The sequence below is a fragment of the Canis lupus genome, chromosome 31 (assembly GCF_011100685.1).
Source record: "Canis lupus familiaris isolate Mischka breed German Shepherd chromosome 31, alternate assembly UU_Cfam_GSD_1.0, whole genome shotgun sequence".
In the NCBI taxonomy this organism is placed as follows: domain Eukaryota; kingdom Metazoa; phylum Chordata; class Mammalia; order Carnivora; family Canidae; genus Canis; species Canis lupus.
Window position 1 is genome coordinate 38,915,943 of NC_049252.1, and position 20,328 is coordinate 38,936,270.

Genomic DNA, 20,328 nt, shown 5'->3' on the forward strand with positions numbered 1-20,328 from the left:
TACACACACAAGCTGATGCACACAACAGGTGCACACAAGAGCTGCATACATGGAGGTGCACACACAGGTCCACGCACACGCACACGCAGGTGCACACAGGTACACAAGCAGGTGCACACACGGGTGCACATGAGCAGGTGTAGCACACACATGCAGGTGTACACACACAGGTGCACACACCCAGGTATACACGCAGGTGCACACACCCAGGTATACACGCAGGTGCACACACAAGCTGATGTACACACAGGTGCACACAAGAGCTGCATACACGGAGGTGCACACATGCAGGTGCACACACACTCAGGTGCATACACAGGTGCACACACATGCACACGCAGGTGCACACACAAGCAGGTGCACATACAGGTATATACATATACACATGCAGATGCGTGCACACACAGGTACACACAGAAGCAGGTGCACACAGGTATACACGCAGGTGCACACACTCAGGGCGACACACACAGGTATACACATACAGGCAGGTGCGTGCATGCAGGTGCAGCACACACATGCAGGTGCACACACCCAGGTATACACACGCAGGTGCACAAACTGATGCATACACAGGTGCACACAAGAGCTGCATACATGGAGGTGCACACACAGGTGCACACACGCAGGTGTGCACACACACACAGGTGCACACAGGTACACAAGCAGGTGCACACAAGCAGGTGTACACACACAGGTATACACATACACATATATTCACGTATGCACGCATGCAGATTCACACACGGGTGCACACACACATGCACACACAGGTGCACACACTCAGGCATGCACACCAGCGGGAGAGAGCACTGGTGACCCCGAGGATGTCCACGGGGAGGCCACAGCGCAGCGTTTAGGGCGGGTCCGCATGGCGATCCCCAGGCACGTCCACCTCGGGTCCTGCGTGACGTCCTCCGGGGGCTCGGCGGGTCCCGGCCGCGTGTCTTCGGCGGTGCGGGCAGGGTCGGCACGGAGGTGCCTTCTGACGGAGCTGCTGGTCCTTGTCTTCCAGGGTGACCCTGGGCCGCAGGGCTTCCCCGGAACCCCGGGAGACGTGGGCCCCAAGGGCGAGAAGGTGAGAGGCCGGGCGGTCTGGCCGGCGGGCCGTGCGTGTTACGTCCTCAAGCCCTGACCACCGTGGGGCCGCGCCCCCTAATGTAATCGGTGCCTTCTGTCCCCAGGGCGACCCTGGGGTCGGGCCAAGAGGACCCCCAGGACCCCAAGGGCCTCCAGGGCCACCAGGACCCTCCTTCAGACACGACAAGCTGGTGAGTCCCAGCTGCAGCCTCTTCCAGCAGGGGGGCCACCCGCTGTCCCCAGAGGAGGGACCCTCCGCCCCGTCCCCGGCTTGGCTTCCTCATGCCTCCTTCAGCTCTCTCCCGCCTTCCCAAGGGGGTGTCCGGGTCTGGGAGTCATTCCCCGCTGTCCACGCAGCAGGGCGTGGGGTCTGTGGGGGTCCGTGGGGTCCATGCGCGTCCGTGGGGCCTGCCTGACTCTGGCTCCTTCCATTCGGGGGCCGCGTCCGCTCCCCTCTTCGGCCTCTTGCTGGAAACCTCCCGACTGCTGCCCGTGGGCACAGCGCGCCCCATGAGCTCCGGGCAGGGGCAGGCCCCCACCTGCCGGCCTCAGGAGAGGGGAGGCCCGGGGGGTGTGGCCTGGGCTCCCAGTGACGTGTCCGTGGGCTCCTTCCCCCAGACCTTCATTGACATGGAGGGTTCCGGGTTCGGCGGTGACCTGGAGAGCCTCCGAGTGAGTGTCCGTGGGTCGTGTGGGGCGGCGGGCGCCCGGGTGGGGGTGGGGCCATCCTCTGCAGGTGCCGCTTTAACCGTCGCCTGTTTCTCCACATCCAGGGCCCCAGAGGCTTCCCCGGCCCCCCTGGGCCCCCCGGCGTCCCAGGCCTGCCCGGAGAGCCAGGCCGCTTCGGGATGAACAGCTCGGACGTCCCAGGCCCCGCAGGCCTTCCTGGTGTCCCCGGGCGGGACGGGCCCCCTGGACTTCCCGGCGCCCCGGTAAGGCCTGCCTCCCTGGAGCCCCTCGCTGCCCCGTCCCCACCCGAGCCCGTCCTGGAGTCGGGGTGAACCGTCGGCCCCACCACGTCCTCCCCCTCCTCGTAGGGAGGGGCTCTGGTCTCCGGGCCCCAGGGAGGAGCCTGAGTGGCTGCTCAGTGACTGCTCGGCCCGCAGCGTCCTGGGGTGGGGGTGGCCCCTGCTTGCACCCCGGGGGACCCAGGGGCCTGGCGCTGCTCCACGGCGCCGCTGCCACGTGAACTGGGTGCCAGTCACGTGGTATTTGCGTGGCGACACACGCGGGCGTTCGATTCAGCACACGCGGCGCCCTGCGGTGACCGGGCAGGGCCGGGGGCCCCCCATTCTCACCGTACCCCCCGTTGGATCCGCTCAAACACAAGTAAAGGCGAGAGGTGTGCAGCCAGAGAGAGCCGCCTGCGCCCTGCCGGCCTGGGCTCGGTCCTGCGTCTCCGGAACATTCCGGCGCCCTGGGTTCTCGGGAGGTGCCCACGCCCAGGCGATCGCCCGCTGCCCCGGGAATCTTTCAGTGACTGAATCCCCCCGGGCCCCACGCTCTGCTTTTCTCTCCCCCAGGGACCGCCAGGCCCTCCGGGGAAAGAAGGAGGACCAGGGAAGCCCGGCCCGAAAGGCAGCCCCGTAAGTCTGGGGGGGCGGCCGCAGCGCCGTATAGGGGCCGGGGGGCGCCCCCCATGCCCGGGGACCCCGCACGGAGGCCGCCCCCACGAAGGGTTTTCAAGTAACACTGACTCTGGGTTTGGAAGTTTTAGCTCAAGTTCTAATTTTGGTCGCGACCGGGGTCTGGTTTCCACGTGGTTCGGCGAATGACCCGGGGGGTCGTGGGCCGTCCTTGGTGCCGTCCTCCCGTGGGGGCCGGGCTGCGTGGGGCCGAGCGGGGGGCGCGTCCGTGGGGCTGTGGGCTCGCCAACTAGAGCCTGTCCTCCCGGCGGTGTTGGCCCCGGGGCAGCCGGCCAGGACGGGATGACGACGGCCACAGCCCACGGGTGTGCCCGGGCCAGGACGGCAGCGGGAGCGCAGGACTCGCGTCTCGGGGGCGCGGCGCTCAGGCACCGGCTCCCCGGGTCGGGACGAAACGACTGAAAGTGTTTGCTCTTCTCTCGCTGGCCGCACGTCTGAGCGGTCGTCCTCTCTCCCGCAGGGTGACGCGGGCGCCCCAGGACCTAAGGTACGGGCGAGACCCCCTAGCTGCCCCCTGACAGGGCAGGGTCGTGCTGCTGCGCTGGCGGGGGGGGGGGGGTCCGTGTCCCTCGTTTGCAGGTTTGCAGGGGACGCGGGGGGGGGGGTCGGGTGGGCCGGAGCGCCCGCCTCAGGACCCGCCCTGCACGGCGGCCCCCGCGGATCCCCACTTCCCTGCCCTGCTCGCAAGCCGCTGGGCCGGGCCGGCGCTGTCCGAGGCGTCCTGGACCCTCAGGCCCTCCTGCCCCCCCGCCCCGGCCGCCCGGCTCCTCCCCGCCCCCTCCCCCAGGCATGCTCTGTGCTCCCCGGGCACCAGGGCACCAGGGCACCAGGCCTAGAAGGAGCGTCGGGGCGGCCGGGGGGTGGGGGGGCTCCCTCTGCTGCTTTGTTTTTATTTTTATTTTTTGACTCAGCAAAATAGCAAAATAGTTCATTTCTTGCTGCCCCGAGAGTCCTGGGCAGATAAGGGTTAGGGCCGCGGCTGCGATTGGGTTGGGCCCCTCGGCTCCCGCCGTCCACCCTGTGCACCCCCCCCCCGGGGTCACCACGCGGCAGGTGTTGCCTCTGCTCACATGACCCTGGGGGAGCGTGTGGTCAGGGCTGCCCGCGGGGCACGGAGGCTTTGGCGGGGGGGCCGTGTCCGTCTGTCTGGTGGCCACACACGCTCACCCTGGGCTGTTCGTTTTTAAAGTGAATAGAATCACCCCCTGTTGGGTTTGTTTTGGGAAATGTCGGTCCTGTGTTTGGCTTTTCAGGTTCGGAACAGCACAGGGGCACGGGGGTGCACGGGGGCGCATGGGGGCGCGTGGGTGCCCTGGGTTGAGCCGACACGCTGACGGCCGCAAGTGCTGACACCTGATCTCCCCACCCTGCAGGGAAGCAAGGGTGACCCCGGCCCCATCGGCGTTCCAGGGGAGAGCGGCTTGGCAGGACCCCCCGGGCCGGCTGGACCGCCAGGGCCCCCCGGACCCCCGGGGCCACCGGGACCAGGACTGGCCGCGGGGTTTGTGAGTACCAGTGGCCCCGTCCCCCCAGAAAGCCCCGGGCACCCCAGCTGACAGGACGCTCCCCGGCCCCATCCGAGCCACGAGCTCCCCGGGGTGCCCTGCTGACCCCCGACTGCGTCCATGGAAGGAGCAGCCCCCCGTTGCCGCAGGCGGTCACCGCTCAGGGCCGGGGGGGACACAGCAGACGGCCAGGGGCCCCCCGCACGTGCTCCGGCCTAGGAGGGCTGAGCTCACACCCACCTAGCGGGGTCCCTGCCCCCGGGCCATGAGGGGTCTCTTCCCACGAGAGGCCGCAGCCCGAGCGCCCCGCATGTGCTCCCGCAGGTTGACATGGAAGGCTCGGGGGAACCCTTCTGGTCGACGGCGCACGGAGCCAGCGGGCCGCAGGTATGGCCCCGGCGGGGTCCCTCGGCTCGCGGGGCGCGGGGGGACACGTCTGCTGGCGCCCGGGCGCCGTCCACCCCGGGATCTCCGAGCACTGATGAGCTCGACCGGCCTTGCCGCCAAATTAAATATTAAAGGTTCCTGGTCTGTGGGGGTGGCCCTGAGCTGCCGGGCACCGGGGGGGTCGGGCCCACGTGCAGCCGAGGGTCCCCGCGGTGCCCAGGACAGACCCTCGGCCCCGGGAGCGCCGGCTGCGCTGGGCCTGGCCGTGTCCCCCGCTGCGGGGCTCAGGCTGTGTCCCCTCTCTGCCCCACAGGGACCGCCAGGCCTGCCCGGGGTCAAGGTCAGTGAGCGCGCCGCCCTCTCTGCAGCACCTGCGGGTTCAGGGGCCTGAGGAGCCCAAGGGAACCGCCCGTCACGCGCCCCCCTCCCCAGCCTCGGTGCTGGGGGGCCTGCGTCCCTGGCTTCACGCACCGAGGGGCGATGCCGGCCTGGGGGACACGGGAACCGGACCCCGCCCGCCCGCCTCCCTGCTGGGCCCTCTGCTCCCCCGCCCTGCCCTGGGGACCCCGCCCTCCCCGCCCCCCGACGGCGCCCCCGGGGCACGCCGCGCTCCCACACCCGCGGGTTCCAGGCGGTCAGTGTCCACCGCAGGGTGTCGCGGAGCCTTCCTCCACGAAGGTCCTCTTAGGAGGTGTGACCTGGAACACCTGGGTCGGCTCAGGGGTCGCGCTGTCGAGAGACACGCTTATTCTTAATCCGGGGGGGCCGCTCCTGGGCCAACGGATGATGCAGCTTCCGGAACAGTCTGGGCTGTGTGCGCTGGGGGGGCCCCGGACCCCGCTCTGGGCCGCGTGGGGGGGAGCCTGGGGAGGTGGGTACCCCGCGCGGGGTGGGTGCTGTGCTCTGTGCTCACGGGGCGCCTCTCCCACTTTAGGGGGACCCTGGGATAGTGGGACCACCGGGCGCCAAGGTAAGAGAGCCTGGAAATGAGTGACCTGAGCAGCCCAGGTCTGGAGCAGGGTGGGGGGGCCCCATTGCCCCATCGCCCCGTCCCCCCGGAGCCACAGAACCTCGGGATGAGGTTGCTCGGTGACCTCCAGGGCCAGACTCAGGGTCCTGCTCCCTCTGCTCCTGCTCCTGCTGTCTGGGCTCAGCTTCATTCCTTAGGGTCCAGGGTTATTCCAGGGGCACCCGCCCCCGGGGCAGCTCCCAGGACACTGTCCCCCCAGGACACTGACCACCCCCAGGACACTGACCCCAGGACACTGACTCCCCAGGACACTGACCCCAGGACACTGCTCACCCCCAGGACACTGACCCCAGGACACTGACTCCCCAGGACACTGACCCCAGGACACTGCTCGCCCCCAGGACACTGACCCCCCAGGACACTGACCACCCCCAGGACACTGACCACCCCCAGGACATTGACCCCAGGACACTGACTCCCCAGGACACTGACTCCCCAGGACACTGACCCCAGGACACTGACCACCCCCAGGACACTGACTCCCCAGTACACTGACCCCCCAGGACACTGACTCCCCAGTACACTGACCCCCCAGGACACTGACTCCCTAGGGTACCCCTGCCCAGGACACCTGACCCCTGACACCCCAGGACACCCCCACCCCAGGCCACAGGACAGGCTTCCTCCTGCCAGTATGAGTCTGGGGAACCACACGAGTCCATCCCCCGGGGCCCCCTCCTCTCTGCCCCTCGCCCTCGGGGTACGAGCTGGTGACCGACAACAGGGTTTGCCGGGCGGGGGGCTGACCCCCATTCCCCCGTGTGGTCCAGGGAGAAGTCGGCGCAGATGGGCCTCCCGGGTTCCCCGGCCTCCCTGGCAGAGAGGGCACGGCCGGAGCGCAGGTGAGTGACTCCCTAGGGGGGCCGTGGGGGCCGCGGGGGCGGGGGACAGCCCCACAGGAGCTGCTCTGAGGAAGCTGGTGCCTCCGTGTGGTCTCTGGGGGCTCCCGACCAGTTCTCTGTACCCCAAGGGGTCCGTGGGACGTGGGCGGGGGGTGCCGGCCGTCTACATGGCCCCTCGGGGCCGGTGCTGGTGGTCCGTGGCCGGGGAGGCAGCTCCGTTCTGTGCAGGTGACCTGTTTCCTTCCCATCTCTGCAGGGACCCAAAGGAGAAAAAGGGACCCAGGGAGAGAAAGTGAGTCGGGGCTCGGGGTCCCCAGGCAGGGCAGGTGCATGGCCAGGCCTCAGGGCTGCCCCCCAACCCCGTGCCACCGGCGTGGCCTTGGAGACCTGGGCAGAGACCCTCACGTCGGGGTGCTGGGCTCTCGGGGCTGCTGCCCTCAGCCCCGGGCGCCTCCCCATACCTGATGGGCTCCGGGAACCCCTCTAACGCTGGGTGGGCTTGGGGGTCCCTTCCAGAGGCCCCCCCAAGCCATCTGAGTGCCCAACGCTGGCTTTGTCTTCCAGGGCGAGCCAGGGAGGGACGGAGTGGGGCAGCCTGGGCTCCCCGGACCCCCCGGACCCCCGGGGCCCGTCGTCTACGTGTCAGAGCAGGAGGTAAGGCCCCCTCCCCGCTGCTCCGGCCCCACAGCACACCCTGAGTCCCCGGGCCACCGGCGCTCCCCACCTAGGTGACCCCCAAAGACGCCGGGGCTCACGGTCTGTTGGTCGTATTCAGAACCAGTGACCATGTCTCATCCTGGTGAGATTTTTAAATTATTTAAAAGACAAGAAAAATATGAGGTTGGGTGTCCGGGGAGAAACGCAGGTTCTGTAGCAGAAAATCCACCCGGAACAAGGCGCCCCCTGCCCCCCGCCCCCCGAGCCCCGCGAGTCCCGCGGCCGCCGAGCAAGCCTTGCGGAGCCGCCCGTCGGGTCCCCTCGGTTCGCCGCTGCCGACGCCGGCAGGTGGGCTCGGGCCCCCAGCCCAGGCCGCAGACGGGGGCCGGCCCGGGCCCCAGGGTGTCCAGAAGGTTCTCCGGGCCGGGGCGGGCTCCGGCGGGCGCCTCCCCGTATGACCGGGGGACGTCGAGGCGGTTTTCCTGTGCGTCCATTTGCGCGGTTTTTGGCCCCGTGTGAGGAGCCGGATCCTCCTCGGGAACCGCTGTCCTTCCCTTTCCCGCTCGGTGCTGTTCCCGCGGCGGCCACAGAGAGCGGCGACAGGCGTGCCGGGACCCGAGGTAGGTGCGGCGGCCCGGGGCCACCCAGCCCGCGCCCCACACCCCGCACCCTGCACCCCGCGCCCTGACCCGCCCCTCTCCCCGCAGGGCCGGCCGGGACACGCGGGCTTTCCTGTAAGTGGCCGCTCAGCCCGGCGCCCCGGGTCCTGGGCAGCAGCCCCCGGGGACCCGGGTGGACTCGGGGGGCGGGGGTCTCGGTGCCAGGTGTGGCGGGTGCCCCGACAGCCGTGCTGGGTCCGGGTCTGCATGTGGCCCTCATGCCCGCCTGTCCCCCCACAGGGTCCGGCCGGGCCGAAGGGAGATCTGGGCTCCAAAGGCCAGCGGGGCCCCCCAGGGCCCAAGGTGAGAGAGGCTGGGGTGCCATCCGCCCAGGGACGGCCCCCTCCGTGACCCCGGGGGGGATGGACGGGAGAGCCGTGACCTCGCTGTGGCCCCGGGAGGCCCCAGGGGACGCCCCACCTCTGCTCGCTGTGCACCTGCTCTGGGGTGTGGGTGCCCTGAGTGAGGGGTGAGGACCCCTCCCCGGAGCCTCCCTGACGCCGCCGCCCACCCCGTTCCAGGGCGAGAAGGGCGAGCCGGGCCCGGCGTTCAGCCCCGACGGCAGCATGCTGGCCCCCGCCCAGAAGGGGGCCAAGGTGAGCGTGGGGGGCGCCTGGGGTGGCTCCCCTTGTCCAGGCCGGGGAGGGGGCGTCCCCAGGGGCCACGCACAGAGCACGAGGGGTCTGTCTTCCCGAGGGGAGCCTGTTCCCGCCCAGGCGTGAGCACTGCTCCTGAGCGGGTTCTAGAACCTTCTGCACCCGGGGCCCCTTGCCCATTCTTGTCCGTCCCTGTCACAGCCACACCGGGGAGGTCCTTGAGGTCCTCAGAGCCCTGCACGCCCACCCGGCCGGCACCGGGCGGCCCCCGGTTCTCCCCGCCTGTCGGCTGAGCGCCCTGCGGAGTGCTGGGGGTCCCGGGGCGGCTGGGGTGACCTGTGCCAGGTCCCCCGCCCCCCCAGGCTCTGGAGCCGGACTGGGGGTTCAGGGGCTGTGGGGGGCGGTCCTTGCACCCCCGGGGTGCGGCGTCTGACGGTGCCTCTGCTTTTCCGTTCAGGGAGAACCCGGCTTCCGAGGCCCCCCGGTGAGTAGGCCCAGGCCTCCCCACAGCGGACGCACGGGCGCAGCCTGAAGGGGCTGGAGGCCGCCGAGGGGGCGCGGGTGGCCCCGTACATCCCTTCAAGGCAGAGGCGGGTGTTGGGCGGAGACCCGGGGGGCTGGCCTCTGCTCACCTGGGAGGTGGCGCCTCCTTTCTGCAGGGTCCCTACGGGCGGCCGGGGCACAAGGGAGAGATCGGCTTCCCTGGGCGGCCGGTAAGGACCCGGGACCTCGGGCCGCGCGTGGGCCGGGGGGTGGGGGGGGGCAGTCCCTGCCGTTGTCCTGCCCCCGGGGACCGTCCTGCATGAGGAGCGCTCTCTCCAGGACGAAGCCCAGGGAGGCCCAGCCTGCCCACTGATGGCTGGGGCTGAGGGGCTGGGGCCAAGGGGACCCCGGGCGGGGACGGAGACACCAGGGTGGGGATGGAGACCTCAGGTCAGGGAGATGGAGACCCTGGGTGGAGACAGAGAGCCCAGGTGGGGATAGAGACCCCCAGGTCAGGGAGATGGAGACCCCGGGTGGGGACAGAGACCCTGGGTCAGGGAGATGGAGACCCCAGGTGGGGACGGAGACCCCAGGTGGGGACGGAGAGCTGCGGAGGCCAGGGTGAGCCAGCAGCCGCAGTCCCCGCCCCTGTGCTCTGCCCCAGGGTCGCCCCGGGATGAACGGACTGAAGGGGGAGAAAGGGGAGCCAGGACAGGCCAGCGCCGGCTTCGGTATGACGGTGAGTGTCCCCCAAGGGGCGATGGCACCCCCGGGGGCACAGAGGGGCCGTCCGCTGTGACCACACTGTGCGGGCTGTGACACGAGGACCCCGCCGCGTGCACACACAGCCCGCGCGGCCACCTCTGACGGCCCTCCCTGCCCGCGGTAGTGTCCCTGCAGCCAGCACCGCGGCGTGGCAGCCCCGAGCAGGGCTTTCCCTCCGTGGCTTGGGCCTCTGTAACCCTCTCTCCCGGGGTGGGGGGACCAGGGTCCTGCGGCCGCCCACGCAGCCGTCCCCACCGTTGTGGTTGGGCCCTCGCTGCCCGTCCCCACGGGGCCTCTTCCTCCAGTGGAGTTTGTGGGAGCGCGAGAACGCTAGGTCAGGGGTCGGCGGGAAGACCCGGCCGGGGTCCGTTGGGCACGTTGGAGTCTCAGGGTGGACGTGACACGGCGGCTGCTGGGACTGGGCCCAGCTGGCAGTGGCCTCTCTGGGGCCCGAGACCCCACCTCCGAGTGGGGCAGCGGGGTGACCGCGGGAAGGCGCCCAGCCCACCCGCCCTGGTTCCCACGCTCCGCCCCTTCAGAAGCCCTCCTGGTGCCGCCCGGTCCCTCCGCGTTGTCCCCTTTCTGTGAATAATGAACGGAGGGTCACTCGGAGCCCCGCCCGCCGCCCCTGGGGTGCCCCCTTCCCGCGGGGACACGCCCACGTCCAGTCCTGTCGCCCAAGGGACGTTCTGGGGGATGCTCTGTCCCCCGGACCCACAACCAGAGTGAACCGGGCGCTTCCTGACTCTGTGCTGTCCCGGAGTTCAGTCGTCTGATTTTATGGAAACGCCTAGAAACGCTCCTGCCTGTATCTGCTGCCCTGCTCCTGTCCACAGCCTGGCCATGGACCTCACAGGCTTCTTGTCCTTCCCACGCAGGGTCCACCCGGTCCCCCAGGGCCTCCGGGGCCCCCAGGCCCTCCTGGGACTCCCGTCTATGACAGCAACGTAAGTCCTCCCAAGATCGCTCCCCACCCTCCTCCTCATGGGCCCTACCCAGTGCCACCCCCAGGGTGCTGACCCCGAGGAGGGGCTGACCTCTAGGGGGGTCCTGACCCCAGGAAGAGGCTGATCTGTAAGGGGGTGCTGACCCCCAGGGAGGGATTGATCTCGGGGGGGGGGCTCCTGACCTTAGGAAGAGGCTGACCTCCAGGGGGGTGCTGACCCCCAGCCAGGGGACAGCCCAGTTTCCAGCAGAGGGTGGCTAGTGGGACCCAGGCCCACGTGCCTGGTAGGTTTTCTGTTAGAAAACAAGCCTCTACCTGGGGAAGCGAGATGGGGGGCTCTCTGGACCGGGGAGCCTGAGGCTCAAGCCCCGTGGTCCTGGGGGGGTCACACACCCCTGTTTTCTGAGGCTCGGCCCCATGAAGTGAACCGTGAGGGGCCGATCACATCGTGAGCGGGGCTCCTGATCCCAAAGCCCGGTTTGCTCTCCCTCCGTGGCCTGCACCCCTGGGGAGCATCCGTGTGGCTTCACGGCGGGCTGGGCCTCTGGGCCCTGGGAGCCCCGCGTGGGGGGCTCAGCTTGTAGGGCACCTTCCTCACTGGCTTCTTTGTAGGCATTTATGGAGCCTGGCCACCCCGGACCTCCAGGATTGCCAGGTGAGGGCTCCTGGGGCCTCGAGGCGGCCAGGGCGGGACGTGGGGGCCTTGTGGGTCCTGGGAACCCCCTGCCCCTGGGCCCTCCCAGGCAGCCTGACTGGACAGCAGTGGACGCTGGCCCGGCTCCCCTGCCTCGTCCTACCGGCTGGCACACCCTGCAGGAGTGGCCTGGTCCCCAGAGCAGCCCCTTGGGTGGGACCCCCAGGGTACACACTCCATAACAGGCCCCGGGTCTCTGTCCCTCCAGGGCACCAGGGACCTTCTGGACCAAAGGGTGACAAAGGAGACGTGGGCCCTCCAGGACCACCAGGTGACGATGCTCTGGGCTGCCCTGGGCTGGGGCGGGGGGGGGGGGGGGGCTGCTGCATCCATGGTGACCTGGCTGCCCTCCTGAAGGAAGGAGACCCCATCCAGGCTCATGGGGCCCTGACAGGACCTGTGGTGCTGAGTCTGGGTTTGAGGCCCCAGGTTGGCCCCACAAGCCTCAGGGCCAGGACCCAGGGCTTCGAGGACAGGTGGCTCTGGCTGCGTGCCAAGGAGTGGGGCCGGTCCTGGCGTGTTGGGGGTCTCGGGATGGCCCCCCATTACCCCTCATCAGGCCACATGCCCGGGGTGGGGGGTGAAGGCCTGGCCCTCAGACGTTCCCTTGGACGGTGAGCCCTCTGCCCAGCCCTTCCCTTGCTGAGATCCTGGGACCCCCGGTGTGGACGTCAGGGAGCTAGCGGATCCGAGGTGCAGAGCTGGGGCCCCCACAGGCCGTGCCCATAAGGGCTGCGAGCAGGGCCTGCAGGGACGGGGCTGAGCCCGGGGCGAAGGCGGGTCAGAGACAGGCCTGCGGGTGGAGACCAAGCCCCACCTTCCCCAGACGGCTGCCAGGAGGGAACCCCTGGGCTCCCCAGGGTCTAGGAGCCCCTGAGGCCGAGCCGGTGATGGACGGCCAGAACTGCCCAGAACCCAAGAGGGGCGGACGTGGCGGGCGAGCCAGGCCGTCGGGGGGCCAGCTAAGGTGGGGGCAAGGGCGAGGTGAGGGTGTCCGTGGGGAGCTGGGACCTGTGGGAAGAGCCGGTTCCACTCTGGGACAGAGCTGGAGAGCCGCAGCCCCTGGGCCCGGGCGTCCGCGGGAATGAGCGGCGGTGGGGGGGCGAGGGGGGCCGGGGAGCTGGGGGGCCCTTCCCGGAGCCGGAGGTGATGCTGGGGGTACGCGTCCCGGGGGCCGTACCACACTCGATTACCACAGAAGCAGCCGGCTGGACGCAAGCAAAACCACGTGCCGCCTGCAAGGCACGATCCGCAAACAGGGACGCAGCTAAACGCGGCAGGACGGGAAGGCACTCCGCCGGGAAGGGAGCTGCGGGGGGCAAGCCGTGCGTCTGTGTGCGTGCGTGCATCTGTGTGCACCTGTGAATGCACCTGGGTGTGTGCCTGCGTGCACCTGTGTGTGCGTGTGCACCTGTGAACACGCCTGTGTGGGCTCTTGTGTGCACCTGTGTGCAGCTGTGAACACACCTGTGTGGGCTCTTGTGTGCACCTGTGTGCAGCTGTGAATACACCTGTGTGGGTTCCTGTGTGCACCTGTGAACACACCTGTGTGGGTTCCTGTGTGCACCTGTGTGCGTGTGTGCACCTGTGAACACACCTGTGTGGGTTCCTGTGTGCACCTGTGTGTGTGTGCATCTCTGCACCTGTGTGGGCTCCTGTGTGCACCTGTGTGCATGTGTGCACCTGTGAACGCCCCTGTGTGTGTGCCTGCATGCAGCTGTGTGGGTTCCTGTGTGCACCTGTGTGCGTGTGTGCACCTGTGAACACACCTGTGTGGGTTCCTGTGTGCACCTGTGTGCGTGTGCATCTCTGCACCTGTGTGGGCTCCTGTGTGCACCTGTGTGTGTGTGTGCACCTGTGAACGCACCTGTGTGTGTGCCTGCGTGCAGCTGTGTGGGTTCCTGTGTGCACCTGTGTGCGTGTGTGCACCTGTGAACACACCTGTGTGGGTTCCTGTGTGCACCTGTGTGCGTGTGCATCTCTGCACCTGTGTGGGCTCCTGTGTGCACCTGTGTGCGTGTGTGCACCTGTGAACACACCTGTGTGCGTGTGTGCACCTGTGTGGGTTCCTGTGTGCACCTGTGTGCGTGTGTGCACCTGTGAACACACCTGTGTGGGTTCCTGTGTGCACCTGTGTGTGTGTGCATCTCTGCACCTGTGTGGGCTCCTGTGTGCACCTGTGTGCATGTGTGCACCTGTGAACGCCCCTGTGTGTGTGCCTGCATGCAGCTGTGTGGGTTCCTGTGTGCACCTGTGTGCGTGTGTGCACCTGTGAACACACCTGTGTGGGTTCCTGTGTGCACCTGTGTGCGTGTGCATCTCTGCACCTGTGTGGGCTCCTGTGTGCACCTGTGTGTGTGTGTGCACCTGTGAACGCACCTGTGTGTGTGCCTGCGTGCAGCTGTGTGGGTTCCTGTGTGCACCTGTGTGCGTGTGTGCACCTGTGAACACACCTGTGTGGGTTCCTGTGTGCACCTGTGTGCGTGTGCATCTCTGCACCTGTGTGGGCTCCTGTGTGCACCTGTGTGCGTGTGTGCACCTGTGAACACACCTGTGTGCGTGTGTGCACCTGTGTGGGTTCCTGTGTGCACCTGTGTGCGTGTGTGCACCTGTGAACACACCTGTGTGGGTTCCTGTGTGCACCTGTGTGTGTGTGCATCTCTGCACCTGTGTGGGCTCCTGTGTGCACCTGTGTGCATGTGTGCACCTGTGAACGCACCTGTGTGTGTGCCTGCATGCAGCTGTGTGGGTTCCTGTGTGCACCTGTGTGCGTGTGTGCACCTGTGAACACACCTGTGTGGGTTCCTGTGTGCACCTGTGTGCGTGTGCATCTCTGCACCTGTGTGGGCTCCTGTGTGCACCTGTGTGTGTGTGTGCACCTGTGAACGCACCTGTGTGTGTGCCTGCGTGCAGCTGTGTGGGCTCCTGTGTGCACCTGTGCGTGTGTGCACCTGTGAATGTGCCTGTGCGTGTGTGCGCACCTGTGTACAAATGCAGGTGCGTGTGTATGAGAGAGAGGAATCAGGCAAGAGTATCTTAAAGCAGGAAAGGTCGCAGAAACTCTAACAAGCTCTTCACAAGGATAAAAGAGAAATCCCGCCGGGAACGTACAGCAACTCCCCATTTCCGCACCTAAGCACAGAGCTGCAGGACGCCGGGGGCACCGGAGGGGAGGACTGCGGACGACAGGGCGGCCGGGGCAGGGTGTGGCCGCCCGGCAGGGGCGAGGGCAGCTCAGCGGGGAGATGGAGCTGACGGGGTGAGCGCCCCGACCGCTGGGCCCACGCGGGGCTGCAAGCGAGCGGGAGGTCAGCGCTAGAGACGCGACTGGGGGACGCCCGCGGAGCAGCGCACCTGCTCGGATAGGAGGGGGTGCGGCTGGCACCCGGAGGGGGCTCCCAGCGGGGGGCTCCCCACGCGGCCCAGGGTTTACCCAGCACGGGCTCGGGGCTCGGGGCACAAGGGCAGGTTTAACTGGAAGAAAGAGGCCAGACCCCACGTGAATGACAAGCCTTACAGAGTCAGTTCTCTGAAAAGAGCCGTGATCCGGGCACGTCCCCCGCAGGGCCGCGGGGGGGCTCGCTGGTGTGGGGGGACACGGTCAGAGGGCGCCCCAGCAAGCGGGGGGGACATGGGCTGCATATTTATGGGAAGGAGGAAATAAAACAGGCACCAGGGCAGTGAGCTCAGCCCCCGGGGGGCCGCGCGGCCACCATCCCAGCCCGTGGGGCGCTTTGCCGCCGCCAGGAGGGCAGTTGACAGAAGTCAACCTTCTAAACACGTGCCGAGGAGCCGGGTCGGGGCTCCCGGAGGCTGTGGGGTCCTGGAGCTGGCGTCGGGGGCCCGGGAAAGCCAGAGGGGAAAGAGGGCGCCGTTGACAGAAGTGTCGGGGGCCTGGGGACAAGGGCCACAAGCCGCAGGGCATCCGCGGGCGCCAAGGAAGTGGCGGAAGCGAGGAAGACGCGGGCGCGTGGCTGACCCGGGCCCTCTCTCCCGCAGGCCAGTTCCCCTTCGACCTCCTCCAGCTCGGGGCTGAGATGAAGGTGGGTGACACCTGCGCCCTGCGCCACCCTGACTCAGTTTCCCCGGGGCCCACGTGGTGCAGGAAGGTCCTGCCAGGCCTGACAGACGGGCTCCAGAAGCTTCCTGCTCCTTGGGTCTGCCCTGCCCTCCCACCGCGGCCGCCGGGGTCGGGCTCAGACCAGCATCTCTGTCCTCAGGGGGAGAAGGGCGACCGAGGCGACGCCGGGCAGAAGGGCGAGCGCGGTGAGCCCGGGGGGGGCGGGTTCTTCGGCTCAAGCGTGCCCGGCCCCCCCGGCCCCCCGGGCTACCCCGGCATCCCGGTAAGTCTGGGCTCGGGGCCCCAGGGGCCAGGGACGCCTGCGAGGCCCAGCGGCCGGCCGCCAGCTTCCCCTCCGGGTCCTGCCCCCGGCGTCGGGGTGGGGGGCACCTGCTGTCCTGCGGGCGCTGCTCCTTCCTCTCTGGGGGCTGCACCTCTGCCCGCGGCCTGGGGGGAGGCGGGTGGCTCGGCTGCTCCCCATGGGGCCTCTGGCTGAAGCCGCCGGGCCCCTCAGGCTCTCTTGTCCCCCCACAGGGTCCCAAGGGAGAGAGCGTTCAGGGCCATCCCGGCCCCCCTGGACCTCAGGGTCCCCCTGGCATCGGCCATGAGGGGCGTCGGGGGCCTCCCGGGCCCCCCGGCCCCCCCGGGCCCCCAGGACCCCCTTCCTTTCCTGGCCCTTACAGGCAGAGTAAGTCGGGCGAGGGGGGTGGGTACCTGGGCCCCCGCCTCGTCCAGCCGGGGCTGCGTGCCCCATGTCTGCTCTCTCTCTCGCAGCTATCAGTGTCCCCGGCCCCCCCGGACCCCCCGGGCCTCCCGGCCCCCCTGGAACCATGGGCACGTCCTCAGGGGTAAGAGCCCCCAGCCCGGGCCGGCTACCCTCCCCTCGGAGGCTGCGGGTGGACTGTTTCACGGGTGGCTTGAGACGGGGGTTCCCAAGCAGAAGTGGGGGGCCTGGGGGTCAGGAGGGCAGGGGAGGGCCCCCAGCAGCCCTCCCCACGGGGGCCTCATCCGAAGCCACAGGGTGTTTGGTGGGTCCCTCGCCCGGAGGCGCCCACGTCCTCGCCTGTGAGCGCGGATGCTGCCTCTGTGCCCGGGACCCACTAGGCCGGCTTCCAGCAGGTGCGCATCTGGGCCACGTACCAGACGATGCTGGACAAGGTGCCGGACGTGCCGGAGGGCTGGCTCATGTTTGTGGCCGAGAGGGAGGAGCTGTACGTCCGGGTCCGGAACGGGTTCCGGAAGGTTCTGGTGAGTCCCCGCACCTAGAGGGGGCCAGAGGGCTTCCCAAGCTGGCCCGCGGCACGGTGGGGTTGCGGTGGGGTTGCAGGGAGGGAGCCCTGTGCCTGGCTGCCCAGGGCGGACTGAGCGGGGGTGTCCGTGTCCTGGGGGCGGGCGCCTGGCCGGGTGAGTGACCCACGCTGCTCCTCGTTACTCTCAAACGAGTTGACTAGTCTTGGGAGACGTTGTACGTTTACAGAGAAGCGCTCCCCCCGCTTTTTAAAGCAGGTGCACGTCCGGTGTCGTGTGCCCGGCGCTGGCCTGGGCACCGGGACGCGGCCGCACCAGCTTCCCCGGGAGGGCGGGCGGGCGTCAGGGGTCGCCGGGTAACCCCTGCGTTTTCTTCCAGCTGGAGGCGCGGGTGCCACTCCCACGCGGGACGGTAAGGGCGGCTGCAGGACGGAGGCGGAGGACGGCCAGGGCTCTGCGGGCCGGGAGGGGGCGGGCAGGTCATGCCCCCTGCCTGAGGGATGGAGCCCCGGATGGTTGGGCTCTTTCCTCAAATAGGCCAGGACCGGGGCTGCGTTAGGTGCCGTGTGTCTCTGGTTCTGCGGGTCTGTCCCTGCGTGGAGCCCAGTGGGTCCCCTCTCATTCATTCTTCAGCAGGGTCTCAGCCCCTCGCACCCGCCAGGCACTGTTGGGGGGGTGGGGACAGGTAGCAGGTCCCTGGTACTGGGGAAGCGGGAGGCGGTTACGTGGAGGGCAGGGTCAGAAGGCGTTGGGCGCCGGGGCAGCGGCCTCTGTGAGGTGGGTGGGGTGGAGCGAGGGCCCGGGAGCCAGGGCGGGGGTGTCTGACGGTGAGGCGGCTGGAGGGTCAGGGACCGCTGTGCTGAGCCGGGCGGCTGGGGGCCGCTCCAGGCATCAGGCTGGCAGGGCTCGCTGCCCCCGCTGCCGCCCTAACTCCCTGGGGCACCCCAGGGTCTGTGGGTGCCCCCCAGCTCACCGCCCACAGGCCGGGCCCGTGCTGACCAAGAGCAGGGCCGGGTGCAGAGGAGGGGGTGTCTGGGTGTCAGCGGCCCTGCCACCGGGCACCGTCGGCCTCTCCATCTGCAGGACAACGAAGTGGCCGCCTTGCAGCCCCCCGTGGTGCAGCTGCACGAGGGCAACCCATACCCCCGGCGGGAGCCCACCCACGCCACGGCGCGGCCCTGGCGGGCAGATGACATCCTGGCCAGCCCCCCGCGCCTGCTGGACCCCCAGCCCTACCCCGGGGCCCCGCACCACGGCTCCTACGTGCACTTCCAGCCGGCTCGCCCCACTGGTGGGCCCGTCCACACCCACACCCACACCCACCAGGACTTCCAGCCGGTGGTGAGTGGCCCCCGCGGTGGCTCGGAACCCACCAGCGCTCGGCCCACAGGGCTCCCAGGGGCTTCTCCGGGCCAAGCCCCTGGCTGTCTCCCTGGAGGTCAGGGCGGCAGAGCCTGAGCACGGGGACGTGCCCCGGGGCAGGTGGGGTGGTCGGTGGCGGCCCCCAGCACGCGGGCCTCTGCCGCCTGGGGCCTGGCTGGTGCTCCGGGCCGGGACCCGCCTGGACCGCGTCTGGTCCCCGCAGCTGCACCTGGTGGCCCTGAACAGCCCGCAGCCGGGCGGCATGCGAGGCATCCGGGGAGCGGACTTCCAGTGCTTCCAGCAGGCGCGCGCCGCGGGGCTGGCCGGCACCTTCCGGGCCTTCCTGTCGTCGCGGCTGCAGGACCTCTACAGCATCGTGCGCCGCGCCGACCGCACCGGGGTGCCCGTCGTCAACCTCAGGGTGCGCGCGCTCCCCCCGCCTGCTGCGGCCAGGCCGGACCCTCCCGTGCAGCCGCTGGGGGCGGGCTGGGGCTGGGGCTGGGGCTGGGGCCGGGGCCCCTCCCGCCGCACAGCTCCAGGGGCACTGAGCCCCCCGCACGTCCCTCCCCAGGACGAGGTGCTCTTCCCCAGCTGGGAGGCCTTATTCTCGGGCTCCGAGGGCCAGCTGAAGCCCGGGGCCCGCATCTTCTCTTTCGACGGCAGAGATGTCCTGCAGCACCCCGCCTGGTAGGTGCCCCCAGGAGGCCTGGGTGGTGCGCCCAGGAGCGGCGGCGGGGGGTGTGGCCTGGAGGGGCGCCCCGGGGACCAGGGTCGCCCGCCCTCCGTGGCCCCGCCCCGCATCCACCGGCCCCGCCCCCAGTGGTCCAGCGAACCCGCCCTCCTAGTGGCCCCGCCCCCCAGTGGAAGGCCCCGCCCTGCATCCACTAGCCCCGCCCCCCAGTGGAAGGCCCCGCCCCCAGTGGAAGGCCCCGCCCCCAGTGGTCCAGCAAACCCACCCTGCTAGTGGCCCTGCCCCAATGGAAGGCCCCGCCCTGCATCCAGCAGCCCCGCCCACCCCAGTGGATCCGCCCTACATCCAGCAGCCCCGCCCCCACTGGAAGGCCCCGCCCCGCCCCACTGGCCCCGCCCCCAGTGGTCCAGCTACCCCGCCCTCCTAGTGGCTCCGCCCCAGTGGAAAGCCCCGCCCCGCTTCCACCAGCCCCGCCCCCCCAGCTGGAAGGCCCCGCCCCACACCCACTGGCCCCGCCTCCAGTGGAAAGTCCCGCCCCCAGTGGTCCAGCAAACCCACCCTGCTAGTGGCCCTGCCCCAATGGAAGGCCCCGCCCCCAGTGGAGGGCCCCGCCCACCCCAGTGGCTCCGCCCTGCATCCAGCAGCCCCGCCCCGCGTCCACTGGCCCCGCCCACCCCGTGGCCCCGCCCCCAGCGGCCCGGCTCCGCATCCAGGGCCTCGCCCCAGCGGCCGGGCTCCGGGCTCCGGGCTCCGGGCTGAGCGCGGCCGCGGCGTGTTGCAGGCCCCGGAAGAGCGTGTGGCACGGCTCCGACCCCAGCGGGCGCCGCCTGACCGACAGCTACTGCGAGACGTGGCGGACGGAGGCCCCGGCGGCCACCGGGCAGGCGTCGTCGCTGCTGGCGGGCAGGCTGCTGGAGCAGGAGGCCGCGAGCTGCCGCCACGCCTTCGTGGTGCTCTGCATCGAGAACAGCGTCATGACCTCCTTCTCCAAGTAGGGCCGCGCGGCCCACGGACAGGCGGGGGAGGGGGCGCCCGCAGGAGCATCCGCCGCCCCGGGGGGGCCTGGCCGGGACGCTTGCCTGCACCGTCACGTTTAATGTAATCCTCGAGAAATAAAAGGAAGCCAAAGAGTGTATTTTTTACAAAGTTTAAAACGAAACCTGGTGCCAAGACTCTTGTTCGTTTCCTCCTCGCCGGGCCCTGGCCCCAAGCAGCCCGGGGGGTGCATGCGGTGCAGGGGAGGGAGGGGTGCATGCCCCGGGGCCGTCCTCTGGGGCCGCCCTCGCTCCCTGGACCCAGCCCTGAGCTCCAGAAGCTGCAGTGGGCCCTCCGTCCCCAGCTGTGCGCTGTCGGGGGCCCCCCCCACATCGGCGCTCCCCTGCCAATGACCCCGGGCTCCTCAGGCCCATGAGATCACACCCAGCATGGAGCTGACCCAGCCGAGGCCTCTCACGCCCAAGGTGGGCTCTGACCTATGGCCAGGGCTCCTTTCCTAGATTGCTAAAGCAGAGGCTTGCCGGGCAAGCCCCGACGTCCTGGAGCCCCCACCCTCCCCTCCAGCTTCAAGCCAGAACTCCCGCCCACTGAGCCCAGGGCTAAGGTCCCAGGTTATCTTTGCAGGACCAGAGGTCAGAAATCCAGAGGTGGTGGGGGGTTGAGGCTCCGTGGTGACAGGTC

At 69.6% G+C, this 20,328-nt stretch overlaps 1 protein-coding gene across 2 annotated transcripts in view; it reads left to right on the forward strand.

The window, feature by feature from the left end:
• Positions 1-19,810, forward strand: part of COL18A1 (collagen type XVIII alpha 1 chain) — a 41,760-nt gene extending 21,950 nt beyond the window's left edge. Inside the window, exons 9-41 of one of the 2 annotated variants that reach the window (XM_038581665.1) lie at positions 1,016-1,078; positions 1,185-1,271; positions 1,699-1,752; positions 1,854-2,012; positions 2,604-2,666; positions 3,187-3,213; positions 4,100-4,231; positions 4,556-4,618; positions 4,932-4,958; positions 5,553-5,588; positions 6,419-6,490; positions 6,747-6,782; positions 7,055-7,144; positions 7,738-7,767; positions 7,855-7,881; positions 8,047-8,109; positions 8,328-8,402; positions 8,860-8,886; positions 9,062-9,115; positions 9,550-9,624; positions 10,529-10,597; positions 11,209-11,251; positions 11,499-11,561; positions 15,290-15,333; positions 15,511-15,633; positions 15,885-16,038; positions 16,125-16,198; positions 16,467-16,598; positions 16,978-17,010; positions 17,682-17,939; positions 18,184-18,381; positions 18,532-18,647; positions 19,433-19,810. In XM_038581665.1, coding sequence (XP_038437593.1) covers positions 1,016-1,078; positions 1,185-1,271; positions 1,699-1,752; positions 1,854-2,012; positions 2,604-2,666; positions 3,187-3,213; positions 4,100-4,231; positions 4,556-4,618; positions 4,932-4,958; positions 5,553-5,588; positions 6,419-6,490; positions 6,747-6,782; positions 7,055-7,144; positions 7,738-7,767; positions 7,855-7,881; positions 8,047-8,109; positions 8,328-8,402; positions 8,860-8,886; positions 9,062-9,115; positions 9,550-9,624; positions 10,529-10,597; positions 11,209-11,251; positions 11,499-11,561; positions 15,290-15,333; positions 15,511-15,633; positions 15,885-16,038; positions 16,125-16,198; positions 16,467-16,598; positions 16,978-17,010; positions 17,682-17,939; positions 18,184-18,381; positions 18,532-18,647; positions 19,433-19,646 — 2,781 coding nt within the window. In that variant the 3' untranslated portion in view covers positions 19,647-19,810. The remainder of the gene's footprint in view (positions 1-1,015; positions 1,079-1,184; positions 1,272-1,698; positions 1,753-1,853; positions 2,013-2,603; positions 2,667-3,186; positions 3,214-4,099; positions 4,232-4,555; positions 4,619-4,931; positions 4,959-5,552; positions 5,589-6,418; positions 6,491-6,746; positions 6,783-7,054; positions 7,145-7,737; positions 7,768-7,854; positions 7,882-8,046; positions 8,110-8,327; positions 8,403-8,859; positions 8,887-9,061; positions 9,116-9,549; positions 9,625-10,528; positions 10,598-11,208; positions 11,252-11,498; positions 11,562-15,289; positions 15,334-15,510; positions 15,634-15,884; positions 16,039-16,124; positions 16,199-16,466; positions 16,599-16,977; positions 17,011-17,681; positions 17,940-18,183; positions 18,382-18,531; positions 18,648-19,432) is intronic. The other variant, XM_038581666.1, reaches the window with a different exon arrangement.
• The last annotated feature ends 518 nt before the right edge of the window (positions 19,811-20,328 follow it).